At 41.7% G+C, this 20,922-nt stretch overlaps 1 protein-coding gene across 1 annotated transcript; it reads right to left on the bottom strand.

Moving 5' to 3' along the window:
• Window positions 1-1,465: 1,465 nt before the first annotated feature.
• Window positions 1,466-19,219, bottom strand: GUCA1A (guanylate cyclase activator 1A). Its single transcript, XM_053250960.1, has 4 exons — window positions 17,995-19,219; window positions 5,330-5,479; window positions 4,241-4,331; window positions 1,466-3,105 (listed from the first exon to the last, which is right to left on the bottom strand). The coding sequence occupies exons 1-4, from the start codon at window positions 18,190-18,192 to the stop codon at window positions 2,945-2,947; spliced, it is 600 nt and encodes a 199-aa protein (XP_053106935.1). The 5' UTR covers window positions 18,193-19,219; the 3' UTR covers window positions 1,466-2,944.
• Window positions 19,220-20,922: the final 1,703 nt, after the last annotated feature.

Raw genomic sequence — 20,922 nt, 5'->3', positions numbered from 1 at the left:
TATGATTGCTGCTGGATCGTCTGGTGGGGTGGGGGGGAAGGTAGGTGTTCCTGCCTCCCCCCCCGCCCCCGCCAGCCCAGCACTGCAGAAGGTCAGGCGAACAACCTTAATATGTTTCTGTCGCTGACTTCTATCAATGAGTTATAAAGAGCCTTAAAAGGATTTGGTTAAAAAGGTGTAGCAACATTTTAGAAGCTAAGCATGTAGTTTTTACTAAGGTCAAGAATGGTATTTTCTTTTTCCATCAAAGAAGGCTTTCGTTAGCTTTGCTGGCATTTAGTTAGTATAAACTTTGACAAGAGAGCAGTTATACAACTTGGTGTTCAAAACTGATCTGTACATTAATCACTTGTCAGAGAATAATGTAGGTAATATGGAAAGCTATGAAAAACACTTCCCTTATTTATTAAAAAATGACTATTATGTCTATCAAAACCATAAAGCACTTAAGCCAAAATTCTCAGTTGCTCTATTTCCACTGTATAGCTGTGCAGATAATGACTCTGGATTTATGCTAGAACAAATGAGAATCTGGTTATATGCATCTAGATGATGGGAAATAAATCTCACAGGACCAGCAAGTAAAAATTGTAGATGGTGCTGAAAAACTTTTCCATTATGTACAGGAGATTTTCTAAGAAAACATGTTGTGTCATAACATGTTATTGTTGCCCTTAGAAATTCTTCATGAAACAACTAGAGACTTGTGCAGATACTGCTCTGAATAGTCCAGTACTCATTTAAAGGCACATGATAAACACACAAAAGGGGGGGGGAAATATCACTCTAGCTCTAACTCTGGCTTGTGGGCCTGGTATTTTTTTAATTTGCACATCCTATGGCTAAGTATATCTCATCATTACTACAAATCTCACCCATCTATGTAGACAACATAAAAGTTTCTATCACAGAGCAACTGTCTGGAAAGACTAAGGAAATCCAATCTTTTCATACCCTGCTGTGTCATTAATGTCTGCCTCTGCTTGGAGATCCATCATTTTCTCCATAAAAATATTTTTACCCCGCATAATCTAAAATTAAACCCTATCCTTAGAAATGGTGAATCTTGGGGCCCATTCTCATCATCCTCTTGACACATGGAACTACAGTTTCGTTCACTTCCTCTGACTTTCAGCTATATTGTTAGATGCTGAAATGTGGCATTAGCCGCCCGGCCGCCCAGTGGTCACACACAGAACCTGATGTGTTGGCTTTTTTCAGGCCACCACGAATGCTCAAAAAGCTATTCTAGCAGTGACATTCAACACCAGATTCACATTGAGTTCTGCTCATGACCTAATGGTCAAATTGTTCATATTTGAAAGCTCCTGGTTCCTTACTCACAGACTTTCAGCTATATCGTTACACTGCTGCACATTTGAAAACCGTATGCAGAGTGAGAAAAGGAATCATTTTATCAAGGGTGTAACATACCTATATAAGAATATACAAATATATACTGGTGCTGGTGTTTTATTTTTCTCGGGGGGGGGGGCGGATATAGGGCATACAGAAAAAACCTTGGGTAAATGCTGCTTAATCCTTTTCTGAAGGAATTGTGTGCAAAGTTTTTCTCTGAGTGCCTTCATTTCACCAACAGTGCCAATTTGGTTCAGACCTGCTGCAACTCTCAGCTGTCTTTTGTTTTCATTAACAAAAATATCAACATTTTCAATTGTGTCTTTTTTGTTTCCAAAATACAGTACAGAGATAGTTATTCATCCAAAATTCTTTTTGCTATGGAAGTATGCCCATTTTTTAATTATACAGAACCCTTCATCAGGCAGAAGGAGAAGTCTGTGAATCAAATGTGTGCATGTTTGCATACTAATAGAAACTGGTTCAGTAAAACAGCACATTATTAATTGTTGTTGTTGTTCTTGCAATTTGGGGGGCCGAGTGGTATGTCTCTACATTGTATTCCCAGGTTGACACTGGCCATCAAGGGGCCACAACTCCTGGAAGATTATATTATTATTCTGTATGCAGAAATACTTGTATTATACTACAGACTCTAGGGCTGACATCCTGACTAATGCTGTGTTTGTGCTTCAAACAACAACATGCATGCCGCGCTAGCATTCACAGTAGTCCTTCCACTTCTGAAGGATGGATCAAGAACATGTTTCAGTTCTAACACAGCACACACACACACACACACACATACACCCAGAGTACTGGGCGAGCTCCAAAATAATCAGTCTCTTCTGTAAGAATGCCCATGCTTCCTATGGAGGCCAGCATGGGGGCATGTGCATGGTTATTTGAAGTATACACACAGTGTTAGGATGTCAGCCTAGATTAATTCCAGTCAATGAAACTTTGGCCAGTGACTTCAGTGGAACCAATTTTACTTAGATTTTCAGAATGAGATAATGTTTTGATGGTGCTGGGCTCCACTAAGGACGATGGCAATAAGGAGGAAAGGGTTCACATGCACATTTTGCAAGTGTTTTACTTTTCATGATCCTATTCATCCCCAGGATGAATATTCCTCACCACAATTTGCATTAGCATTCAGAGACAGTCAGATGGCACAGGGGTTCTTGTGGCACCATTCAGTAAATTCCCTCCATGCTGGCCATGGTGCTGATCCTAGAGGGACCTGCCAGCTAAGCACCTTCTTCCCTTTATAGCTGTAACACTTTCCTCTAGCAGAAAACGTCAGTTGTTGCCTCTACTTCCCAGGCAATCCTGAAAGCTTTTAGGTGTTGATAACCATAATTCATTGTGTTCACAACAAACAAAATTGTGATTACACAATTGTACACAAAAAAACTGTACATTTTCTTTTTCTCTTTAGGGTGATATTCTAAAAGAGAGTCCATTGGACACCTGTCCAATCTGTATCCCTGAGTTTTCTTGATATGAATATTACATTTATTTAGCTTTCTTTTTCTTTCTTTTCTTCTGTTACAAAAGCAGTTTAAAACAAACCAGCAGTCTATTTGGCAGCCTCTGCTGACTCCCCTGCCACGTCAGGACTCTTGCCATCATTCTGGATCATTCGAACAATGTGTGTTAGGTCCAAGCTTCGGGTGAGGATATCAAGTAGAACCTCATCCTTCTGTACACCTTCCATGAACTCCTCCAGAGACAGCTCACCTGTAGGAACACACAGAGAATTGTTCTGTTTATGGCCAGAAGTAATAGATGGGATTTCTGATTACAGTCATACAGGGATATGGACCTCTAAATAGTGGTTTCTGTATCATGCCTGCCAATTCTGCCTGTGAGCACATTTTTGAAAAAGTTCTGTGCTTTTCTTATATCGAATCCATTAGTTCCTATGTCAGGCTATCACAATGTTTAGTCAACCAAATGTTAACCGTCTTCCTCACAGATAATTTGAATCCATCATCTTCTCTCCTGTAAATTGTGTTTCAAATGGCCAGTCATTCATATCTAGGTTTAATGTGGGTTACCAACATTAGCATGATTGTATGAACCCATGTCAAAGTGGGAATCAATTTCCTCTTGGGCCATAAACCACCTTGGCATGGGCTCACACAATCACACTAATGTAGGTAACTAACATTAAACCTAGATTCAAATGATTGTGTGAACCAGACCTATTTCTCTACTAAATCATAAAGCTTATCTGCCATCTGAGATCTTTTTTCACAATCTGATCAAATTACTTCTCCTAGATAAATGAAATGTTTGTTTCCCCCCAGAATATATTGATGTCAGCCTGCAAGTTTCACACAAGACTTGTGAAGAACTCACTAGTTAATAAATGTTTATGTTTTTATCTGTTGCTTGGTCTGGCAGCTGGTGAGGTCACCATGGTAACCGTTGCTAGGTACTGGGATTGACAGGGAGAGTTTCATGGATCTCAGAACCTAGGAAAGAAAGTCAGTTGGAAGATAACTTGCCAAGGAGGAAGCTGGCAGAAAGGGACTCAGATTGTAAGACAGTGAACCGTAACTTATTGTGTTTTGAACTGTATGTTCCTTGGAAAGGATTTTGTTTGTTATTATTTTTCTTTATGAAACAATAAATCCTGTTTATTTTTTTAAATATTTGGACTGTCTGTACTGGAGTAACACCCCATGTCTAAAGCATTCCCCACTATCAAAGGCAACATATATTGTAGGAAAGGACTTTTGAAGATAAATGATGGCAGTGGATACAGAAACCTTCACAGACACAGACCCAATAGTGGGTTCCAAATAATATTTTGACATCTACTAACTAAAGGGAATGCCGTAGAATACACAGAAACAAACATTCTTACCATCTCCATTGATATCAATTTTATCAAACACCATATTTGTGAAATCCTCAGCAGACATCACCTCCTGACATGGATTGATGGTGCGAATTGCCTGCAGGAAAAGTAGATGGAGAATATTAAATGACCCGGGCTTCAGATTTATATAACTGAGACCAGCAGTTGGATGATTTTCCCCCCATGCATGAATCAACAAATTCTCATGCAAAGCCTGACATTTCCCAATGGGACTAACAAATAATTCCCACCTGTAAGTTAAAAAATAAACCAGAATGCACGACACACTTTAGTACATAAGGTGCCTCCAGAATAATTAATGAGCATTACTTTTTGATTCAATTTGGTTTTAATGCATAGTGTACTCTCTACAGGAGTGTTGTGATAGTTTCTGTTCAGAGTCTGCCAATATCGATGTATTTGGGGTGGTGGTCATGAGTGGCAGAGGAGGACAATAATTCTGTATAGCCTTCTTCTGATCTGAGCTATGGAAGGGTCCCAGAAACATACTTCCCACTGAAAGTCTCCATAGTTACCAAGCTCTTCGACAGCAGACACCGGGATGGAGAGAGGGAGATTTCTGAATGCCCTCAGTATAATTGGCATTGCTAATTCCTCTTGACTTATCTTGCTACAGCTCTTGACATGCCACCATTTATCATATAACAGAAAAACAGCATCAGACCACAGGCATTAACTAAAGTGGCTGACATCCTAACAAACAACAGTGAAATGGGAGAAGCACTGGTATAGCGTTGATGCTGTTTAAGAGGTCCAGACTAATGCTGCACCAATGTTTGTTAGTGTGTGTGTGTGTGTGTGTGTGTGTGTGTGTGTGTGTGAGAGAGAGAGAGAGAGAGAGAGAGAGAGAGAGAGAGAGAGAGAGAGAATTTCAGTGACCTCCCCTTCCCCCAGAAGTCCTTTATGTAACCCCAAAATATGTCCCTGATAGCTCTGTGACCATCAGGGACATATTTTTGGATGGCACAGAACACTTCTGGGGAAGGGGAGGTTGTCAAAATTTGCCCCCACCACTGAGCCAGCAGTGGAGCTGCTATCAGCATAATAATTGGCTGAGGAAGAAAGAAAACTTACCCTAATGATGTTCAGTAACTCATCCCTGTCAATACAGCCATTCCCATCCACATCATAGAGTTTGAAGTACCACTTCAGCTTCTGTTCCACTTTCCCCTTCAGGACCAGGCTTAGAGCTGCCACATATTCCATAAAATCAATGTAGCCATCCTATTGAAATACAAAGAAGCCTGAGTAAACCACAGCTGGACTTTTTGAATATTTTTGTTCCATACATTTTGTCACAAGCACAGGTATGCATTCAATACATGGGGCATACAATGAGGCCGTTCACATGAGCGGGTGGGCGAGGTGATGGGTGGTGGAGGCTGGTTGAGCTTACCTTCCCCCCAGATGAAGGCTTGTCTGTTGCTGGGAGCATGAACCAGACAATGCTATGCTGCATGGCACAGAGTGGAGCTCCGGTGGTCAGGATGATGCATCCTGACCTCCGGATATCCCACAACACGCCTTGCAACATGCATGAAGCATTGGGGGATTTTCCCAGAATTTAGGCACTCTAAGCACCCATCCCTGTGCCCACTGGGGCTTAATGTAGCCCCAGCAAACGCACGATCCGGAACCTGGGTTAAGGGCTTGATGAAGCCCTTAACCCCAGCTAAGAGCTGAGTTTAAAAGTTGGGCTGGGCAGCGCTGCCCTGCCAGCATCGATCCAAATCGCAGTGGTTCTCATGTGGAGCCTAAGGCAGGCTTGACTTCCCTAGCCTAGGTTAAGGTACGCATGAGAACAGCCTCAAAATATATGCAGTGGTGCACCTAGGTCCAAAATCAGCCTGGACCTAGAGGGCTTCAGAGGGCCCCCCTCACCATGAGGCCCCCCTTAATTTTTTTTAAAGATACCTGGTCCTGCCACTGCTCCTGCCTTCTGGCAGGCCTCCAAATGATGTGGGGGGCCTTGCCAGAGCCCTGCCACTGTGCTGCCACTACCCCACGCCACACTGATATTTCTCCCATCTTCACCACCAGGGGGTGGGGTGGGTGAGCCGAGTGGAGCAGGCCACCCCATATCATGGCAATGGCAGGCAGGCTTTTCCCCAGCCAGTGGGTGGGCTTCTCCCTGCTCCTCGGCCGGCATGAGGGCTTCTTTCTGGCCGGCAAGCCGGGGCAGTTTGAGTATGGAAAGCATCACGTGCCGTGATGTCAGAGAGCATCCCACGCACAAGCCAGGGAGCGGGGAGAGGCCTGTGCACCACTGCTGCTGACACAGGGGTGGGGGGTGGCCTGCTTTGCTTGGCTCACCCCCCCGGTGGTGAAAATAGGAGAAAAATCAGCGTGGTGAGGCAGCGGCAGGTGCAGGGCTGTAGCGGCACAACAGTGAGGCTCTGGCGATGCTCCTGATCTTTGGAGGCCCCCAGGAGGCAGGAGGCCACGGACCTGGTCCCCAAGGTCCGTGGCTAAATGCACCTCTGCAAATATTCTTGTAGAAGACATTTTCAGTAGGAATCACCAAAGCCAACTACACTTCCCAAAATGCATGTTACCATTTGTCTGCAATAATCTGTTTATGCCAAAAAGTCAAATAACACTGCCCCTTAAAATACTGTGTATATAGAAGATTTCTATAGGCTTAATTTCCATTATAATAGAATATCTCACCCTTTTCAAGGGAAGTATAATCACAACCCTATTGTAAGGCTGGAGAAAGGTATCAATTGGTTAACATATCCAGTGCATTGGAAGTTTACATTAGAAAAAAGGAGCTCAAGAGGTCTCAAATCACAAGCGCCACCTTTCACCAGCAAATTAAATCAAATAAATAAAATAATAATGATGAATAAATAAATTCAAGCAAACAACTAATGTGGTAAAGACCACCATGGCATCATTATTTGTATACAGGGATCATTCATATGAATGTGATGTTTCACAGGTAAGTAGCAGAGTTGCAGCTCATTGCCTCCCAGTTCTCCTGAAAAGTAGGGAGAGGAACATAGGAACCTGCCATATACTGAGTCAGACCATTGGTCTATCTAGCTCAGTATTGTCTTCACAGACTGGCAGCGGCTTCCCCAAGGTTGCAGGCAGGAATCTCTCTCGGCCCTATCTTGGAGAAGCCAGGGAGGGAACTTGAAACCTTCTGCTCTTCCCGGAGCGGCTTCATCCCCTGAGGGGAATATCTTGCAGTGCTCACACTCCTAGTCTCCCATCCATATGCAACCAGGGCAGACCCTGCTTAGCTATGGGGACAAGTCATGCTTGCTGCCATAAGACCAGCTCTCCTCTCCTGAAGAAGTTGGTAAGTTGAAATGGTATGGTTGCCAATGATGTTTCAGAATAGGCCTGCACAGCATAAGATCCAGGGGCCTGATTCAGCCCACAGACACTCTCTTTGCTGGCCTACAGGAAGTAATGTCCTGCAGCAACAGCATGAGCCATGAAGAGTGTTTGGTCTGTCCCACTGATGAGCAGCAGCAGCTCAATGCAGCGGGCTTGATACTAGATGCTGCCCACCCACCTTTTTAGCTTTGCCCTGGGTAATGAAAGGCCCACTGACACCATCCCTCATCCCTCTTTCTCTTTGCCTTTCCCCCTGACACCAACCCTCTGCCCCCTTGCTTTCATTAATATTTTTAATTATTAATTTGAATGTTATAAGCAATGTGCTGAAAATTGACCTCAGGCTTCACACACCAAGTCCAGTGTGTGAATTCCAGTCCACTGGGGCATTTGAGTTGTGCATTCAGAACACACACAAGAGTCATACCCACACCAAAAGTGGGATGGTCATGCAAAAGGCAGGATATAAATGTTTTAGTGAAATAATAAATAAACAAGTGACAATGGCAAAAGCATAATCTCATACTGCGTGGGAGGAAGGCAATTGTAAACCACTCCTGTATTCTACCAAGAAAACCACATGGCTCTGTGGTCACCAGGAGTCGACACCGACCTGACGGCACAATCTTTCCTTTCTTTATGGTGGTTTTGTTCCCTCTGATGCCCATGTGAATCCACACTTCAGTGTCCATCTGTTTTTCTGTCCGTCCATCATCCTTCCCTTCCCTTCCCTTCCTTAGGGTTGGCAACTCCAACTGCTATTCCTCAAGGTTTTATTTCCCAATATTTTTCACTATATTAAATCATTAACATCTCCAGGATTGCTTTCAATCATTACCTGGAGATTGATACAATTCCTAGAGACCCCAAGCCAGTCCTTGAAGATTGGCAACCCAACCCTTCCTTCTTGCATCTCCTCCTTTTTCTTCTTCTTTTTTTTTGCACAGGAACAAGATTCTATGCGACTTTGAGATTTTCAGACCACTGTCATAAACACTAATTACTAACAGCAATGGGGTTATTTGGGGAGGTTTTTTTTTTTTAATGGCAACAATTATAATTGTACTTCTATATCAACCTACTGGAAATCTGTAATATTACTGTTGTCTTCCAGGTACACAGCTTTAAAAATCAAAGTGAACCTAGTGAAATCCATCTCACAAAAAAACAAATAGGTATGCTGTACCTCCTAATTCAAGTATCAAAAGATTTTCAATGGAAGTAATAAATTTTTTAAAACCTCATAGGATTTCCTATGCTTTGATCTTAGTTATATTCAGTGCTAAATGGTATTTTTTGATGCAGTCTAGTGATTTTTGGAACACAACGCAAAACAGGGGTATACAGATGGACCCTAATGGATTGTACCAATGAAATTCTTTTGGCTACTAATTTGATTGATATGTAGGCATCAAAGGGGGGGAAGATACCACAACAATATCCAAAATAAAATAAATGTTATTTTGGTAAATAAGGAATTGTTAGTCCAGATTTATCTCCACTGGAGCTTTCGTTTCATTTTGAGCCTTTACTCTTTTTGTCTTTGCCTTTTCACTTAATTTTGTTATGGCACTATATCCTCACCAGGTGTTGCCATGTTAGCTAGGTTCAGTTCATGGCCAGGTCTTTCAAGATACTTTTTAAGAAGTTACTTGTCAGGATTAAGGTGTATTTGCATGTATTGTACACTTTAACAGGTGCATCTGTTTGCATCTGTTCAGACACTCTGAAACAGCCTGCTCAAACCATGTCTGCCTTTACATTGTTAATCTGCTGAAACTGAAACCCAGAACTTATCTGCATGCTTCCATACCTGTGTTTCCAATACAAAATAACACAGTCTGAAAGGAAATAGAAATTCTAATAGGAGTTGCTCTTGCATCAACTCAGGCTCTTGCCCTCAGGATCACAAACAGGTAATCTGCTTTATGCTACAGACGCAAAAACCAGATTAGGTTTTAAAATACTGAACCCAATTACCTGGATTTCCTGTATGTGACTTATCCATCAGTGCTGGGGTATAAAAAGCCACGCATCCAGTCCCACATGCCCAAGGAGACTTTCAGCTTGTGCTGCTCAAATCACAATCTCTCATGCCACATGGCAAACCACGTTTGAAAAAAAGACTTTCCAAAGCAATTTGTGATATGGCAATGAAATCCGCTGTTTGACGGGGAGGGGAGTAAAGAAATCCGATTGGGCCGGTCCAAATTCTTGGGCAGACATAGAATCTCTTTGGATCCCAGCTAGAGGAACATAGGAAGCTGCCATATACTGAGTCAGACCACTGGTCGATCTAGCTCAGTATTGTCTTCACAGACTGGCAGTGGCTTCTCCAAGGTTGCAGGCAGGAATCTCTCTCAGCCCTATCTTGGAGAAGCCAGAGAGGGAACTTGGAACCTTCTGCTCTTCCCAGAGCGGCTCCATCCCGAGGGGAATACCTTGCAGTGCTCACACTTCTAGTCTCCCTTTCATATGTAACCTGGGTAGACCCTGCTTAGCTACGGGGACAAGTCTTGCTTGCTACCACAAGACCAGCTGTCCTCTCCCACAAGACCAGCTCTCCTCTCCAGCTAGAAAAGCAAAAATTTCCGGAAATTTGAAGTCATAAAAAAACCCTGGGTTTTTTCTCTCCTGGGTTTCCTCCTGGAAAAAAACGGAAATGTTGGGGGGAATATTGACATATAGGCAATACATTTTTAAAGCACCCTTTATTACCAAAGATAACCAAAAGGCTCTGTGGTCGCCAGGAGTCGACATCGACTCAACGGCACACTTTACCTTTACCTTTTTACAGGTCTATAGTCACATTAAGGTTATTCACAGGAGAGGCCCAACCCAGGCTACTGTCTCCATTGTAAGCCTGACTTTTAACCCTGGCCCTTAGCCCCAAACATAAGCACATACTTAACCCCAGGGCTGGGGTCATGTGTGTGCTCGGGCTGCACACAGCCTGAGCACACACAGAGGCGGGTGACTAGAACGCCCAGTTCACAGGGAATTTCCCCAATGCACCATGCATGTTGCTAGGGAAATTGTGGGATACCTGGATGCTGGGACTTATTTTTCCAGCCTCTGGTGATCCGCGCTGCTCAGAGCAGTGGAGATTGTGTGGGTGCTGCTGCTCGATCCGTGCTGCACTGAGCAGCATGACAATCAACTAGGTTCAACCCTGCCTTCTGCCCCACCTGCCCTCCCCAACCAACCAACCAATGGTTGAATGCACGACCTCATTCTTTCTTTAGGAACATTTATTATGCATAACTTGCTTTGCTCATAACATTGATCATGTTTGGTATATTACATTTAGAAGTATAATTTATGCAGACAATTAGTTAAAAGGTAGTGATTTACTTTTAAATGGTATTTAATGTTTGTTACAAATGGACTGCAATCTGCTGGACTCCAAGGAATCTAACATCTCTGTGAGCCAGTTTCTTCAAATTTCAACATCAGCTTTTGATCTTTGGAGGAGATTGAAGCAAGCAAGAAGCCTGGGAGAATAAAGGCCAGAACATCTTTCTTTATATGAATATATCTGAACATTTTATTCATAATTCCAAAAGAAAATATTTCATAATCCTCCCCCCACATTTTGTAGAACAAAAGCAAAAAAACAACAACCCTCCTTCAGAAAAATGGGGGGTGGGGTGGACTGAGTTTCCCCACCCCCAATATTTGTTGCCCCCCCACCCCAGACCTTTCTTATCTCTAATTCTAGCTCAGGTGTGTAGTCAGACCTGGACTCCTTTAGAACGGAGAACAATGGATACACTCAAGTCCAAGAGGGTATTTATTATCCCCCTCTTTCCTGTCCAGCACATTACTTAAGTTCTTTTTTTGATCCTTGGAAAATCACAAATGAAACATTCACTGATGGGAGCTTGAAGCTGCAAACCGTGGTTGCCAGTGAGTTCCATTAAATTGATGAGATTTCCTTCCAAGTTGGTGTATGAAAAAAAACATACATGCTTTTCCAAACCTACCTCTAAGCTCATTCCTACATTCTATTATTATTCTGCAGATTGTTCCCTAGAGGCCTTATTCAGATAATCAGTTTTATGTGACATGGAATTTTTGCTTTGGTCAGGTCAAGATTAAAAGATCTGATGACTCTAAATGTGAGCGGCAAAGTTGGCGATTATTCCTCTGACGGCATGAGTAGGGAGGTTAGAGTTGCATACTGCCTCAACTCTATGGTTATGCAACTAATCCATGTTATAAGCAGAATTAAATTGCTAGGATTGCAATGGATATAGAATGCAAAACTTTAATCCAAAAGGAGGAGGTGTCAAGAGACATCCATACTGAGGAACTGATTCAGTTCCCGTATTAGTTTCTACGATGTTATTCATGATTAATTAAGAAACAAAAACCAAAACCAAATATCTGATGTTGATTAGGCTTTCAACATGGCTCCAACAATTTCCAAAATAATCTCTCAAGATAATAGGATTATACCATCCTATACCTAGTGACATCACTTATTTTTCAATGATTCAGTGGGCCTCAAGAGCATATAAGAACATGATAGAGGTTTGCAGATAAGGGGTTTACGCCGTGTCCATTGAGGTCGCACTAAGGATGAGTGTTAACAAGTTCTCATGAATGTTGGCTCAATGGCCAAACACAACAATTAAACTCTCAGATCCAAGCAGCTGGTTAAATTAATAAAGGTCACATTAGCCCAAGTGCATAGGATGATGCAACCTCATGCTTATTAATCCCTAAACCATAAATTGATTGATTTACCCACAGTGTATTACAATACCAAGTTATGGCTGCAATCCTACTTACAGAAAAGCATGCTTGAACTCAATGGAACTCACTTCAGGGTAAATATGCTTAGGGTCATGTTGCACATAGGACACTGGTTTGACCCATTATGCAATAAGGAGAAAACAAAAACAAAGGCCAATTGTCTTACTCAGTTTGGTGTCTGTATCCATGGCTGTAAGTGTTTGAGTGACAGTATCTAATGATAGTTTTGATGAAAAATGTGAATTAGATAGTCTTGAATACTTGTCAGGAACCTTCAGTTTTGTTGTGCCAATTTAGTGCATTAAAAAATACCCAGAGATTGAGTGAAAGATAAAATAATGGGCATTTATAAATTATGCAAAAATTGTGATAGGAGCCTCTAATATATGTTGTTTTTGACAATAATGATAAGACTGTTACTATATAATACCAGTTGTAATGCAATTGCAGTGATCAAATGTGTACAAAAATATAATATTCATCAATGTGTGAGAGTTCATGAACTAGCATTCACACATTTTCTGCTACTCACAGAGATTTGGCTCCAAGTCAATGAGTCTGTTTTCAGCTGATAATTCATATGTACAGTTGATAATGCTAACTGAACACTGTATAAGGTGAAGTTTGTAAATGAATTTTAAATTATTAATAATTTTTAGAAGTGAAATTTGATAAGCTCTAAAACAGAGCTCACAATTCAGAGTACTTATGGCAGAACCTGCTGCTTTGGGGTACAAACCCAACTGGCTGTCTAAACAAAAAGTCTGGAATAATTTCCAGATTAAAACTGAGAGACTAAAATTGGAGATGTTTTGAATGGAAGGCAAATAGGACCTAATGTTATCTTCCAGGAACACTCTTCTATTGTAGACGTTGTGAATAATAGGCTTTCCTGATAGAGATCTAATAGGGCATGGCAGCCCCTGTTAGCCTGAAGTAAAGTAAAGGTAAAGTTGTGCCATTGAGTCGGTGTCAACTCCTGGTGACCACAGAGCCCTGCGGTTGTCTTTGGTAGAATACAGGAGGGGTTTACCATTGCCATCTCCCACGCAGTATGAGATGATGCCTTTCAACATCTTCCTATATTGCTGCTGCCCGATATAGGTGTTTCTCATAGTCTGGGAAATATCAGAGGGGATTCATATAGGCAACCTCTTGCTCCCTAGGCACATTACTTCCCCACTGTGCCATACTTGGATTTAAATCAACTTTGCCCTGCAGATTTCAGTGGCACTAGGTATACAACAAGAATGACTGGTGGCCACTAAATTGGTTATGCATTTATGCAGAGCTTGGGCCCAGTTTGCTGTTCAGGGTCTGCAAGACAACTGGAACTCCTGCTTTATAATGAGACCTTGAGAATATCTAAAGACTTTCAACACATAACATAATCTAGCCAAAACGAAACACTTTTAATCCAGTGGTTGTCAGTGGGAAGATTGAGCACATCCTAAAGTGTATTTTCCTCTGAAATTTATGGGACATAAAAATGCTTAATTTTGACTGGATCACATCTATCCTGTCTTTTCTGTGAATGCTAGAGGACAGATGATATTCCTGCCAGTCTTTGACAGGCAATTAGTCTTTCTGTGAGAGTTCTTCTTTGTATACAGTAGTAAAGATAAAGGCAAAGTGTGCCGTTGAGTTGATGTCCACTTCTGGCAACCACAGAGCCCTGTGGTTGTCTTTGGTAGAATACAGGAGGGGTTTACCATTGCCATCTCCCGCACAGTATGAGATTATGCCTTTCAGCATCTTCCTATATCACTCCTGCCTGATATAAACATACCAGCAAGGATTCGAACCGGCAACCTCTGGCTTGCTAATCGAGTCATTTCCCCACTGCGCCATTAGTAGGACATAATTATCTTTGCTTCCAAATTAGCCATGAAAAGCTTACTGTGTGGGTGACATTCATTCCACCTGCAGAAAACCTGGATCAGGTTTTTGCATCACATAAATCCTATGTAAGCCTCCTTTGAGGACTTAAGGTAAAGAGGAAGGGAAGGGAAGTGGTTACTGTGGCACTAGCTTTTGATATTAGATTAGTTAAAATGACAGTTTGGTAGCAAAAATCTCTGGATATGCCTGCATCCTTCTTACTGTGCATTTAGTCACATATTCTTCCTCTCTTTGCATAATGAAATACATCTATCTCAAGGAGAATTTCCTTCATGCAAATGAGGAAGAGAAAGAGAGAGAGGAACAGAGAAAGAGACATCTAGCACTTCTGAGGTGAGCTTTAGGGACTAGAATGTAGCTTAGTTTGTCTTCTAAAGTAAAACAAGATATAGGAATAAACCTATTCCTTCCTTTCTGCACCCAACTTGCCACACAGAGCAGGTATCCAAAGATACCCTTAGGAACATAGGAAGCTGCCATATACTGATTCAGACCATTGGTCTATCTCTCTTAGCATTGTCTACACAGACTGGCAGCAGCTTCTTCAAGGTTGCAGGCAGGAATTCCTCTCAGCCCTATCTTGGAGATGCCAGGGAGGGAACTTTGAGCTTTCTGCTCTTCCCAGAGCAGCTCCGTCCCCTAAGGGGAGCACACATCAAGTCTCCCACTCATATGCAACCAGGGCGGACTCTGCTTAGCTAAGGGGACAAGTCATGCTTGCTGCCATAAGACCAGCTCTCCTCTCCTACCCCTTTAAAGTAGTTCAAGGTATTTTGCTCACCCAGTAGGATCATTGACTTCTTTCTTGAGAGAGCAGACCCCAACCCCAAGGACATGTCACAAACATTTTTTGCCACTTCCTTCAGTTTCAAAAGGTTTCCCATGTAATATACAGGGAAGAGGGATAGCTTCAGGAAACTCAAGTTCAAAGCACTCTTGGCTGCACATAATTCACTGAGCAGACTGAATCCTGAGCTAAGTATATAGAGAAATTGTTTTGTTGGATATATAATCTCTCTATTCCATTACTGTCCATGAGAATGATTTTCAGAGGAAGGTGTGTTTCCCTTCACAATAAAACCTGGAGTCACCCATATTTTTAACCATTACATACTTTATAATATAGAAGTTAAAAGTGGCTTTCATTGAAGCAGGATATGTTAACACGGCTCATTTCTTCCAAATACTAACAACTGTGTGACCACTCATTATCAAACTCTTGCCTCACACCCCACCAACTTCAGTTTCTAAACTAACTATAGCAAAGAATACAGAAAACACACAGTTGATTTAGAAGCCCTGTGGTACAAAATTTACTCTATCACGAAAACCAGGCCTTATACAAAGCCCAGCTTAATCTACACCTATATCATTCGCTTTCATTTCTCTGACTTCATTTTTGATTCATTCTCTCACATTTTGCCTTTGACTGTCCACTGAAAGAGGCAATAGCAGCTTTCCTCCCAGGACAAATAGCAGTTATAGAAACCTCCAGTACAGATTGGGACTGTGGTGGGACAAAGGTTACCACCACCATCCCAACTTCCCTTATGCGGCGTTTCTCATGGGCTCCTCTCCCAACATTTATTTACCAAAAAAAACCCCAAACAATCAGGGCCAAACAACATGTTTGCAGTCACATCTAGTTTTGCAGGGATCTGAGGCAAGCCAGAAACTCCTTGGAGACTCCTTGAAGGGATTTTGCAATGGTCAATCTGTTTTGCACAGAAGCAAAGATGTGTGTGGGTAAATGGCTCAAGTGCAAAGCTGCCACAAGGATAAAACCAGGACTGGAACTCTGACGTTAACAGGCTGATTCCATATTTATACCCTGGTTATCTGAGAGCAGGATTTGACCCTAGGACCTTATGACCAGAAAATAATCCACCCAGGCCTTTTGTCCTGAAAGCTCCTTATAGGGTTCTTTGAGCCTGGCTCTCTCCACCACTCCTTTGCACAGGTTGTGATCACGTTATCAACTCCAGTGATGCAAAATGGGCTAAAGCAGGTATGAAATAATGAAGTATGAAATAAGAATAGCATAGCAAACTTGTCAGGACTAGTGTCAGAATCGGCACAGTTGATGAGGGCCAAGGGCCCTCAGAAGAATCCACTGCCCATCCCTGAGACTATCTCTGGGCCCATAGCCTTTGTGTATGGCACCAGGGCGACTCTCTCAGGGATAAGCCAAGTAGCAATAGCAATAGCAATAGCACTTACATTTATATACCGCTCTATAGCTGGAAGCTCTCTAAGCGGTTTACAATGATTTAGCATATTGCCCCCCAGCATTCTGGGTACTCATTTTACCGACCTCGGAAGGATGGAAGGCTGAGTCAACTTTGAGCCCTTGGTCAGGATTGAACTTGCAACCTTCTGGTTACAGGGCGGCAGTTTTACCACTGTGCCACCAGGGCCACCAGTAGGAGGAGGCCCCCTAAATCCTGGAGCTGGCCCTGAACATACAACCAACATTTTATATAAAAATGAACCTTCTTTTACAAAATGGCTTAAGAAAGTTCATTATCTTCACAGTTATCGCAAGAAGAGTTGCATGATCAGAATATTCTTGTAGAGCATTAACAATAATACGAAAATTGCTTTCCAGTTGTATTTAATAAAGGTGTTGGTATACTTCTTCAGAAAAGCTGGTATGGTAGATTCACACACACACACACACACACACACACACACACACACACACACACCCTCCCAAACGTTACTCTGGTATGGATTTTGACTATATGTGTAACCCCTGCTAACTGGGCAAAGAGGCACCTTTCAAAGTAGTGATTCTCTTTATACTAAGCAGGGGGTGAGCAACTGGTCCTATTTAGCCCCAGCACAGCACAGCACAGCAGTGTGTGTGTGTGTGTGTGGTGTGTGTGTGTGATTGTCAGCCCTTTGGGGACAGGCAAAAATTTCTTATTCTTTTTTCTACATAAACTGCTTTAAGAACTGTTTTGAGGATGAGGAATATGAGAAGATAAAAATGGCTTTAATGGCTACTGTATTGTTTCAGTACTTAGAGTCTTTATGGTCATATGCAAACAACTTTTAAAATATAAATAATTACAAATAATGGAACATAGAAAGAAAACAAATTAGTACCTATTTTCTTTCTATGTTCTATTATTTGTAATTATTCATATTTAAAAAGTTGTTTCCATATGAACATAAACTAAAGCAACTATTGTTTTGTAGTAAGCTTGCAGTAAATAATGTTATTTCCATTTCTCTTGTTCTGTATTCAGGCAATCCTGGGACAAGGATTGGGGAATTGTTGAGTTTATTATTTTAAATATTCATCTAAAGCTACAATAAATTTAAATCACTGAACTATTATAACCAAATAACCAAACAACTTCTGAAAATATTCCCTTTGGTTTACAACAATATAGCATACTCATCAGGATAGCCATTTACAACAGAAAAAGAAAGAACAGATCTGCTGCTTTGCCATTGTAAAGGTGTGCAAATTTTGATATTAGCAAAATACGGTGTTTGAAAGGCAGGCATTCATCATTATTCTTTCAGTGTTCACAGACACAAATTACAGTCCTACATGTGCAAAGTAGAAAACGCACAGATCAAATAATGTATGTGTTATCTGATAGGCACGTGATATAGGCATGTATAACTAACTTCTAAGTAATATAAAGACCACACACATATATATTATGTAGATATACTCAACTACTGTCTGGTTGCAAATGAATACTCACCTTGTTGAAGTCAAAAGTCTCAAACATTTGCTCGATATATTGATTTGACGATGGGCTCAGGTTTTTCAAGCCGAAAAACTGTTTGAACTCATGTAGGGTAAGCTGGCCTGAGGGACATTCCGTCATGAACTTCTTGTACCACTGGTGGCATTCGGTGGCACTCAGTTCCTCAACGGATTTTCCATCCATGTTCCCCATTTTAAAGCAAAAGCGATGGGCACGTTTCTTGAGAGCAATGGAAATCTTCTAAAGGGTTTCCCTTATTTAAAATTCAGAAGTAGGCAGTGTGAAGTCTATGTGCCAAAAAAGCAGAAAACTTCCTACGAGTAAGGCTGGCTAAAGATCATGAATGAGGAGGAGCTGCAAAAGGCTTCCTTTCTGAGAAAATGTCACACTCACTGAAGGAGTTAAAAGCCTCTGCAAAGAAGCCCCGGGCATTTAAGTACCCACTAAATCCTTCTCCAGCCAATGAGGGAAGAGTCATGTGATGGGATCCCAAAACGAACATGTGGAGTTCAGGGTGAAAATAGAAAGGAGGTAAAATGGGAAAGAGTCTTGCAGATTATGGGCCCCGATAAGAGATTAAAATGGCAGGATTTACCTGACGATAGCATAAGCTTCTAATCCACTTCACTATTGATTCTGCCAGCCACGTGAATAGTGATGGCATAGCAGGGAAGAGGATGGGAAAGTACTTCTATTGTATTTTTATTGTTTCCTAGAATGCCCTTGGACTCATCAAGCAGAATGGACTAAAAGCCCATCTAGTCTGATACTCAGGTGTAAAATAGGATCATCTACCTACCATGTTCCACAGGTTAGATTTTGCCATAGACAGAGATCTGGTTTCTCATGAAATATTCCAGTAGAGCAAGTAGGGTTTCCAACTGTCTATTATTACACAGGATGTCCCTCATTTCAGCGATGAAATGTTGGTCCCTATAGAGCCAACGTTGTTGGTTCCAACAGGGGACCGACAATAGCATATAACTCAATTGCAGATATGTCAATGATACTCAAGCTCTTGATTACCACTGCATACACCTCCCAGCCCCCCAACCAGCCCCCTCAAACTTGTGTCCCTCATTCTGGCAATGAAATGTTGGCAACCCTAAGAGCAAGAGTTGCAGGTTTTTCAATAAATTTAGCTAAGAAACACAGTATAGGAAGTGAACACAACAAATCAAAACCTTATTCTCCCAAAGAGTAAAAGTACTTGCTTTCAGTCACAAAGGACCCATTGTTGTAGACTTGGACAATGGTGGACAATATGAGCAATTTGTATCAAGGATCGCAAGTGGAACAAATGAAGCAGTCCCCAAATATTGCACATGCTTATGACAGCCTCTTATACTGAGGAAAAACAATGTATATGTTATATACTCATGGGTAAGCCTAATAAAGCTGTTGTATCCCTTCTTCACTAGACCAAAGTGTGCAACAATAACTGTGTGCATGTATAAATTATATGCCAAATAATCAGACTTGCTTACCCAGTTCGAACAAGCCATGCCCCTCACTAAACATCCAAGGATGAAGGTAAATGACACACAACTGCTGAAAGATCCAATAGCAAGTATGGCTATTCTCAAGGAATGTGCAAGCAGAAGGAAAGCTTGAGGGGCAACTTCTCACTTAATTTTGGAGGGGAGGGGAAAAAGATCCTTTGAGGGAGGAGTTATGGGTTATTAGGTTTGACAGGGGGTGGTCAGTTAAATGAAAAATGCTTAGGGGGATCTGCACCCCTGACTATTCTTCCTTTTTCTGCCATGCTGGTCTCTCCAATTTTTATTTTTTACCCTATTCCTAATGGAGCCTTCTCATCATCAGTCAAAGAGAGCCACTACCATTTCCTGAGATCTTTCCTGATCCATCATCAACACGCTCGACAGTCATAGAAGCCCATTTAATTGCAGAGGGGGCTGGGAGCTCATGCCTGCTTTCCCCTTTTGTTACAGATCTGTTCCAGAATAAATCTGGATAGCTTTTTCTCCTACCTTGCTTCCACACAATCACTTCTACCCAGGTTTTCCTCTAACCTTGCTTCCACACAATCAAAAATCGGGAGTACACACAGCTCCTAAACCTGGGTAGAACACAGTTTTCGATTGTGTGAATGACCTCATAGAATGAACAACAAAATATATAAAAGGGCAACTTTTCAAACACCTCTTTTTTTGTTTCAGAAGCTCTTGGTTGCCAGATCTTGGAAAAATTCATGTGATCCAGGGGACAAAAAGATGGATTCCACTCCAGCCAAGCAATCATGATGAGGCCAGAACCAATCTAAGCAGTCCTCTATGCAATTCTTCCCCCTCTCACCATCTCAGTAGTTTGTCCTAGATTATAGAAGCTGCATCTGGATGGAGTGAATCAGATCAAGGAGTTGGATACAGCAGAGTGCAAGGCAGTTCATGGCATACTTCTGCAGCTTGTGTAAGTAGGATTAATATTGAGGACAAGGAAACACCTCTTTATCGCTGAGGAATGACCATGTTCACTAAGAATTAGGGACAGCCCTTATGCAATTAGAGGATTTCAGGAGATTCCCTCCAATCTGCTGAGGAATGAGAACCCAAAGAAGTGTCAAAATTCAGCCCTTACTTATCCTGACCTAAACCTGGATTTGCTTGAAGCTGCTAAACCTATCCACGGATTCCCCCCCTTACCTTCTTGTTATACCCCAGGATTCCCTTTGTCTGTCTGCAAGTCCCTTGGAATTTAGCCTGCCCATAGAGATGGGGACAATTGGCCGAACATAAATGTGGATAAAGCTCTTTAAAATTTTCTGTGACTGTTTGTGCAAACTAATGCATGCTTAGGATCTGATTCCTAGCAAATTGAAAGTTTGTTTTTTTAAATGACATTTTTCAGTTCTGCAAATTGAAGTTTTTCAGTTAGGTGCTCTCTCTTCTTTGCAAGGTAAAA

This window comes from Hemicordylus capensis, chromosome 4, assembly GCF_027244095.1.
Source record: "Hemicordylus capensis ecotype Gifberg chromosome 4, rHemCap1.1.pri, whole genome shotgun sequence".
Taxonomy (NCBI): Eukaryota; Metazoa; Chordata; class Lepidosauria; order Squamata; family Cordylidae; genus Hemicordylus; species Hemicordylus capensis.
This window is presented reverse-complemented; position numbering and strand designations above follow the sequence as displayed.